Source organism: Setaria italica, chromosome I (assembly GCF_000263155.2).
Source record: "Setaria italica strain Yugu1 chromosome I, Setaria_italica_v2.0, whole genome shotgun sequence".
Lineage (NCBI taxonomy): Eukaryota > Viridiplantae > Streptophyta > Magnoliopsida > Poales > Poaceae > Setaria > Setaria italica.
This window is the reverse complement of record NC_028450.1, coordinates 11,841,129-11,849,209: the sequence shown is the minus strand read 5'-3', so window position 1 is coordinate 11,849,209 and position 8,081 is coordinate 11,841,129. Positions and strand designations below refer to the sequence as shown.

The 8,081-nt window shown below is 44.8% G+C and overlaps 2 protein-coding genes across 3 annotated transcripts; both read right to left on the bottom strand.

Moving 5' to 3' along the window:
* Positions 1-3,158: 3,158 nt before the first annotated feature.
* On the bottom strand, positions 3,159-5,874 carry LOC101785832 (exocyst complex component EXO70A1). 2 transcript variants are annotated; one of them, XR_002677287.1, is made up of 2 exons: positions 5,599-5,874; positions 3,159-5,187 (listed from the first exon to the last, which is right to left on the bottom strand). XR_002677287.1 is itself a non-coding variant. In XM_022825751.1 (2 exons), exon 2 carries the CDS (start codon positions 4,103-4,105, stop codon positions 3,503-3,505), a length of 603 nt encoding a protein of 200 aa, XP_022681486.1. In that variant the 5' UTR covers positions 4,106-4,184; positions 5,599-5,863; the 3' UTR covers positions 3,170-3,502. The 2 variants fall into 2 exon arrangements, 1 of the variants encoding a protein (XP_022681486.1); XM_022825751.1 differs by having other exon boundaries at positions 3,170-4,184; positions 5,599-5,863.
* Positions 5,875-6,649: 775 nt separating this feature from the next.
* LOC105914107 (putative disease resistance protein RGA3) lies at positions 6,650-7,633 on the bottom strand (the record flags this gene model as incomplete). Its single annotated transcript, XM_022828099.1, is given in 3 exon segments — positions 6,650-7,177; positions 7,179-7,273; positions 7,318-7,633. Coding segments are annotated over 3 exon segments (939 nt in total), but the record flags the coding sequence as incomplete, so codon positions are not given.
* Positions 7,634-8,081: the final 448 nt, after the last annotated feature.

Below are 8,081 nucleotides of genomic sequence, written 5' to 3'. Positions count from 1 at the left end.
ATTCGATGTTGATACTTTTGGGTCGGGAAGCGGCAAACTTATATGGAGGAAAAAGACGATTGATGCCATTGTACTCTAACTCGGATCGGAGTAGACTATGGAAACTAAACCCACCTACACATCCTCGTGCTGTCCAAAGTAACGTGGACAATTCGAAACAGATACGGTTATAAATATGCAAAAATCTGCATATTTCCAAACGTATCTCTTTCGAACGGGAGACGCCTAACTAGGTTACGTGATATACGACCATCATACGGAAATAGATGTTTAGGATGACTCACCTTGCTATCGTACAAAGTGACGACTCGAGGACGGTAACGTAGCCTCTCCTACAAAAAAAACATACAACTGTCAACTAAAAATTTCGGCAGCACCTCCCCTACACGTGGAGGTTTCCATAACCTGCATCAAATGAAACGGCACGATGGCCGACAACCACATGTACGGAGCAAGGAATGGCACGATGGCTCACTTCCACAAACATTCTTATAGCTTAAATTCCAAAGCCAACCATCATTTTCTAATTTCAACAACTAAAGTCCCACAATTTCCTAATTTCAACAACGAAAGCCCTACAATTCCCTAATTTCAACAAGTAAAGCTCTCTACAATTTCCTAATTTCAACAACTAAAGCCCTACAATTTCTAATTTCTAATATCTTATTTCTAATTTTAACCTAATATCTAAGTCAGATTTCCTAAATTCAAAAAAAAATTACCTAGGGGGGACAGGGGGCGCCGGGGCCGGAACGGGGGCGGCCGGTGGGCCGCGGCCGTCGGGCAGGGGGCGGCTGGGGCGGCCGGTGGGCCGGGGCGCCAGTCAAGGGGCGCCGGGCCCGGGCAAGTGGCGCGGGGGGCGGCCGCCGGGCACGGGGAGCCGGGGGCCCGGCGTGGGCGGCTGGCGGGGCAAGATGGCGGGGAGCCGGCGCCGGGCGCACCGGTGGCGGGGAGCCGGGGCCGGGGCGTGGGCGGCCGGCGGACCGTCGGGCGGCGCCGGTGGTGGGGAGGCGGGGCCGGGGCGTCGGCGGTCGGGCGGCACGCGGGGGAGACAGGCGGCCGGCGGGGCGGTGGCGGTGGGCGGTGGCGGCCGGCGGTGGCGGTGGCGGCCGGCGCCGGCGACGCGGTGGCAGCCGGCGAGGCGGGAGTCGCGTCGGGCGCGGGGGCCGGCGGACGGGGCAAGAGGCACGCGGAAATGAATCGACGAGACGCTAAGTCCGGAGATAACTTCGATTCTTTGCCGAGTGCCGAGTGCCAGATCGCGGGCACTCAGCAAAGCACTAGTGTTTGCCGAGTGCCTAGATCCAGGGCACTCGGCAAAGTTAATTCGGGTTTTTTTTATCAACCGAGGCCGAAGAAAGTGGGCCCGTGCAACTTGTTTGCCGAGTGTTTTATGGGTACACTCGGCAAACGTTACATGAAATAACATATTTTAGTGGCCTTTTTCAAATATACTTGTTCAAAATCGTGTCAAAATCACTAAAAAATTGTTAAATTAGTTTTCTACCGAAAATATTCCATTATTTCATGCAGTTATAGCTCAAATTCCATTTATATCTAATAAAAATCTATAATTGCATTTAATCAATAAAAAATATCAAATGCATCCGAAAAATTTCCAAAATTTGACATGAACCAACATGTGTTGTATGTTGCCTGTACAAAAAGATTTGAAGGCACTCCTTAATTCATGTGTCACTTGAACACCAAATCTTATTGGCTCCTTTCTAACTTCTATGAATCCCTCCAGGAGATTAGTCGGTTTCTAAGCATGATAGGTCAGAAATTGGGCGAAACGTTCTCAGTTTTTTACCACAGCCTACACACATAATATAATGACATCTTGACAAATCTTGTGATTTTCAGATTTCGTTTGGTTTTTTTACAATTTAACAACCATTGAACCAAAGGTTCGTGGTCGTGTTTTTTAAAAACAATGTTCAAAATTTCTTTTCATTTTCTGGTTGAGACCTCAATTTGGTCTCCATAATATGAATATGATTTTTTCACTGATTTCAATCCATTATTTCAAGTACGTGTAGTTAAAATTTGACTTCAATCAAAAAATTCCTATTAATGCAAACAAAGCATTAAAAATCCCAAACAGACCCGAAAATATACCAAATTTTAATGTGTATAACCAAATGTCCTACGTGGGGAGTAGAAAAAGTGTGGAAGGTGTTGGAAGGAATTTTTTTTTTGTTTGCCGAGTGCCTCAAGGGTGGCACTCGGCAAAGTGTTGCGTTTGCCGAGTGTCCGGCTGAGACACTCGGCGAACTTTTGCGTGTGCCGAGTGTATGCGTCTGGCACTCGGCGAAGCGGACTTTGCCGAGTGTCACACGTCTAACACTCGGCAAAGGTGTAACGGCCGTCCCACGCTGTTAGTGCACGACGCACGTGCGCCGCACGCGATACTGATTTGCCGAGTGTGTCTTCTTTGCCGAGTGTCGTGGAGTTGTTTGCCGAGTGCCTGATTTTTGGCACTCGGCAAACCTCCTTTTTGCCGAGTGTTTTATGTTCGCCGAGTGTCTCATTGTGTACACTCGGCAAAGAGGCTGTTTGCCGAGTGCCCGAGAAAATGCACTCGGCACACTTTTTGCACTCGGCGAATTTACTGTTTCCGGTAGTGAGTGGTGGTTCGGCAAGTATAATAAATTAACTTAAAGATCAAGAAAAAGTGCTTGTTTTGTTTAAGAAAAGAATAAGGCCTTTGCCATTAGCAGTAACCAGTAACTGCGATATTTTCCATGAGTTGCACAAGCGGAAGTGTACAACGTTGCTTCAAGCCTCGAATGACCTCTAAGCTTCTAGCGTTGTTTATTTGTGTCGCTTTCTCGATTGCATCTGCTTGACTCATTTGTTTATGTATAGAGTCGATGGGCCTAACCTGGTTCATACCGGAAACACATTCTCTTAAAGGATAATATATGTTTTTAGTCTATCGGTTTTCAGTTCTGCTGACTGCAGACACGCCCAGATTGTGGGCACATCCTCACTAATTGCTCACTCACCATGAATGTCTGATTCGGTGCACTGGCGTGCAGTTGCTAGGTTTTCAGGTAGTGACCCTGGGGCTGGAGGACTAATCCTTTCAGGTCTGGTGGTGAATCCTTCGTCATCTTGTGGCCCATACGGTGTGGAAGCAGCAAAACCGTTGAGTCTTTGATGGCGAGAGCCCCAAAAAGGAGCAGTTCTCCAGGTGATCATGGACCAGGCCATGAGGTCAAGGTGGAGGGAGCGCTGTCGTTATCTGTCTTTTCTGCCATCGCTTTTGGCTTGTGTTTGGTCAATTCTTCTTTCTTACTATAATAACATGCAGCTCTTACATGTTCGAGGGCAAAAGAAAAGATCTAGTTTGTTTAATTGCACGGTAGGAAGAGTCCCCTGGATGCTGCATCAATGCAAGTAGCTAGATTTACATACCAACATAACCAATTCGACAATATCATAATTAGACAAACATTTGGCACCTGTCCACTTCTTGCTATTGTCAGCTCACTCATCATCCTTCAAATAGTTCGGACAGCGTTTCCTCAAGTTCTTCAGGTGTATGCTCAATAAGCTGTGCAGGTTTGTTTTCCTGCTTCTCCAGGAATGAACGGTAGGCGGGGATGAGCTTTCCTATTACCGCCTGTCGCATGTGCTTCCGAAGCAGGGGATCTTCAACTTTCCAGGAGCTCTGAGCCCGGTAAGTTTTCTCAAACAAGGTGTTGAATCTTCTTGTTGCAGGTGGTTTGAAGCATGCTGGGATCATCTTGATTCTGTACTGCAAGCAAAATTGGACGGGCGTCCATGAAACATCAAGGTACATGTAGATGTAAAACTCTATACTGTCCCTAGGCACCCAACTGTCATCTTCAAGCACATCCAAGGTCTCCGGTTGCTGTATTATGAAATGCATGTTGTTTACTAAGAATAACCATCTCATCGCAGTAATGTGGTAGTATGATTGCTTCTCAAGTGTACTTTCCAGACGAGACATGAGATCGGCCATAATGCGTTCAGGGGCCTCCGTTGTAGATGCGATGTCCCCTGTGCCATGAGTGACGTTGAGGACGATGGTCAGCAGGGCACTATGCTCGGATAGCAACTTGATGTACATCATGACGTATCTCGTTATCTCGTGGACACCGCCACTGTGGTGGATCTCAGTGGTAGCATAGCCAGAGATGAGTAAAATGCACCTGCGGTACACAAGCTATCAAAATCTCAGTGGTAGCATGTGTCACCTAGGTCCCCGAGCTATCAAAATGCACGTTTGAGTCCCTAAACTTGCTAATCGATTCATCTGAAGTCCAAATCTCTATAATCTACATGTACGGCGAATCGATTAGTAAGTTCAGGAACTCCAATGTGCATTTTGGGAGTTCGGGGATCTGGATTCAGGAACTCCAATGTGCATTTTGGGAGTTCGGGGATCTGGATGACACCGGTTATGAAATTTATGTACCGCTGGTGCATTTTACTCGCCAGAGATCCATGCTTGGACCATCTCAATTGTGCTCTTTACTGTGCTTCCCAGCGCCAGCAGTGCACGGTCAAACCCTGTGGCTAAGGTATCAGCATGATCCTCTAAAGACAGCACCTTCATGACAGGCAGAAACTTCTCCTTGGCGAGGCTGAACAGGTCAGTGAGTGGATTCAACATGCTAAGTAACACGAAGAGATTATCCGGGTGCGGCGCAACACTGGTTTTGGTGATACTCGTCAGCAGCTTGAACTCCTGGTTGGCTAAATCAGTCCATGATCTGAAAAGTGTGTCAATGCCGGCCTGCTGCATGCACAAAGTGGTAATACTCATGTGGTCATGCTTATCTTGATTAGCTCCCTGAAGACCAGGCCCTGGTTGGGCGAGGCGAGCACGCCCAGGTCAATGGTGGCAGAGGTGGGAACCCGGATGCCGCAAGAAATCTCCATGGCCACGCGGGTGTGCTCCTCGAGGAGAGCTCTGCTTGGCGTTTCATAGGCTTGAGTGGCAGACGTTGTTGGCGTGAGGTAGGTTACGTAGGAGGTCGCTGAGCTGGTGCAGCTGCTGTTGATAGTGGACGTCGTAGGTGGCCGCGGGGCAACCATGCTTTTAGAGAAATCGTCGATCGGCAAGTTACTGGTGAAATTTTGCCGAAATTGTGAACCCTGCTTTTAATTAGGAGCTGAAGGTGACCTGACCCCAACCAAGATTTCTACGCCCTGCACCAACAGGCAAAAAATACAGCAACCTAAGCTTTCGTCTTGGCAGTTTAGCTAACAATTCCTTGAATGCCCGTTAGCCGCACGGCAGTAAAACAGACACCAGGACTCTTATTGCACATTTGCACTCAAAATTGCTGATCTTCGACTCATCGTTAAGCCTTTTCAGTAATTCCCTTCCTAAGGAGATCGTAGAGGATTAAACGATTAAGTCCTTAAATTTTAACAACTTTATACTGTATTTTGTACTTTCGACTAGAACATTTTGTATCCTTACTACCAAGCCATAGATGCATCGCACTTTGAGTTCATGTTCCACACTTTATCTAAGTGAAAAGGAAGCAAATCCATTTTCAACAAGCATACGTGATTTTCAGACTCGAAAAAGAGCATCCGGAGTCGCAAACGCACCTGGGGACTGCGAGATGGTAGCGGTGTGCTTCGGAGACGGATGAGGTCGGCGTTGACGAAGTAAGCTGCACCGAAGGCCCTTGCTTTGGCGGCTAACAGAATGCACGCAAGAGGAAGAAGCATCAAGCAATCAAAGTTGGAGTACTGGAGTGGACAAACCAATACGGCAATATATCTCTCTCTATCTCATAGACTCGCGCTGATTAAGACAATAGAGACAGGAACAGGACTAGATAACGACATCTAAACTACGCGGTGGTAGCTATATTATAGTGTCATCAGGATCGGCTCTAGCTGTGATTTTTCTAAGTTTTTCAATTTAATCTGTACTAAGTTGGAATACATCTTCTAAAGCGGATTTACCTGTCTTATCATTCTTAGATGATGGTTGTAATAAGGATGTAACAATCGACGATGCTCAAGGCTGAATTTAAACTATTTTTTCTAAAAAAAATCTGTCTGACGTGTTTGAAATTGGAATGTTGGCATTATATAAATGATTAATGATGACTCGTCTCTTTGTGGTAGAATTGTAAATTATAAGTTTTTCGTCTCAATCGGATATATCTAGAGTTGAAAGATACTGCGCTGTGTAGAGTTGATGCAGTATTTAGAAGACAGTTTTGAAAAGCTTAGAAACTGTGCAAAGGTACCTGGAAGGATCCAGGCCGGGTTCAGCTGATATGCTTAGATAAATGTCACAAGCATACACTTGTCACTGATCAGAAGTAGATAAACATTGAATAAGAGAGATAATTTGGATTCCTCTAATTTTAATAAAATGAAAGAAAAGAATCTAGCCCGGGAGTAGATTACAACGTTTCAGCTGGCCGGGCTAGATTCTTGCTATGTTATTACACAAGAGAAGAGCAGGGGATCATTTGTTTATTATATTACTAGCTGAACAATATCCTTAGGTTTTAACTTTAATTTAGATGTGAGAAATCAACAATACCCATAAATGGCTCTTAAAGGTGACAATTTGCATGATTGCACCAGATTCAGCAAAAAACCATACCATCAGTAGGAGACCTTCTAATTTCTCTTCTTCCTAAATGCTACTCTCTGTGGCATCCTTTAGCTCACATTTAAACAGGTCGAATGTGAGATTTCCATGCAAAAGCAGCAAGCTGAGGTTTAGCATGCCAAACATCAGATCTTTCACGGTCATTTTTGGAGCTGTGCTATCACTCCGAGTGGATGCTTCAAGGAAATGAGCTCCACTTTGAGCAGAGGCAGTCTGATACATGTCAATTATTAAAATGTTCCCAGGAGATATTCTGTTTGTTGTTGGGCTAAGTATTGGTCTGGTCAGTGCCCAAGGATCAATCTGATTTGGTGGATCACACACAAATGGATTCTTCTGCTTGAAGTGTCTGCAGATCGCAAGAGTCAGGCTCCAGAAATGAGCGTCAATGTTTGATTTCAGAATTTCAGAGATGAAATTAAAACACATCAAGTACCCATTCAACTCCATGGCCATGTCCATAGCTACAGATGCCAGTTTTGGGTGCTCGACCACGTCCATGCATCCGAACATACGCACCTTGAAGAAGTACCAGAAGGCTTCTGGACTCTGGAGTAAAGAACTGTTATCTGAGTGGTAGTGTGGTCCCGAATCTAATAATCTTTTTGGATCTATCTGTGATAATGAATTTACTGCCAGGTACAAGACCTCTTTTTTTTTTTTTTTTTTTTTTTTGAACTGAGGTGCAAGACTTCTTGAAGCTGAGAGCAACCTTTTCCACAAATCCTCATTTATATCCACATCCAGTTTAATGATGATCAACACCCTTCCTCTAATCAAGTCTTTGTTGCCGTACTTGATGATGCGACGATCTCCAAGTGTCATCATGAGTTCACCTCTTAGATCATCTCCACTAATGAACATAATTTGTGAGAGGTAACTACGCACCCTTTGATCAATGGAAACATGCTCCACCAGAGTGCTCTTTCCAACTTTTTGTGGGCCAATGATAGGCAGAACTCCATGACTCTTGGCACCAGGATCCTGCGCTTGCAACAAAAAGTTGATCACGAGTTACAGTTGTCCAAAAGTAAGTACTCCCTTTGTTCCAAATTATAAGTCATTCCAACTTTGTTGGAGAGTCAAAGTATCTCAAGTTTGACTAAATTTATACAATAAAGTGTTAATATTCATGATATCAAATAGGTACCATTAGTTTCTTCATTAAATATATTTTCATAGTATATCTATTCGGTGCCATAAACTTTTGTGATTTTCTCTATAATTTTGATCAAACATAAAATGATTTGACTCTCCAAGAAAGTTGAAATGACTTATAATTTGGAACAGAGGGATTATAATTTGGAACGAAGGGAGTATATGCTATATGGCTGATGAGCGAGATAAACTCAGCTGCATCTTGTAGGGAGGATTCCAGGCTTTCGAGAACTCACGTTACTCTATCACAATCTGTCTACTACTACTGTAGATACAGAGATGCTTTGCAGGATTGAAT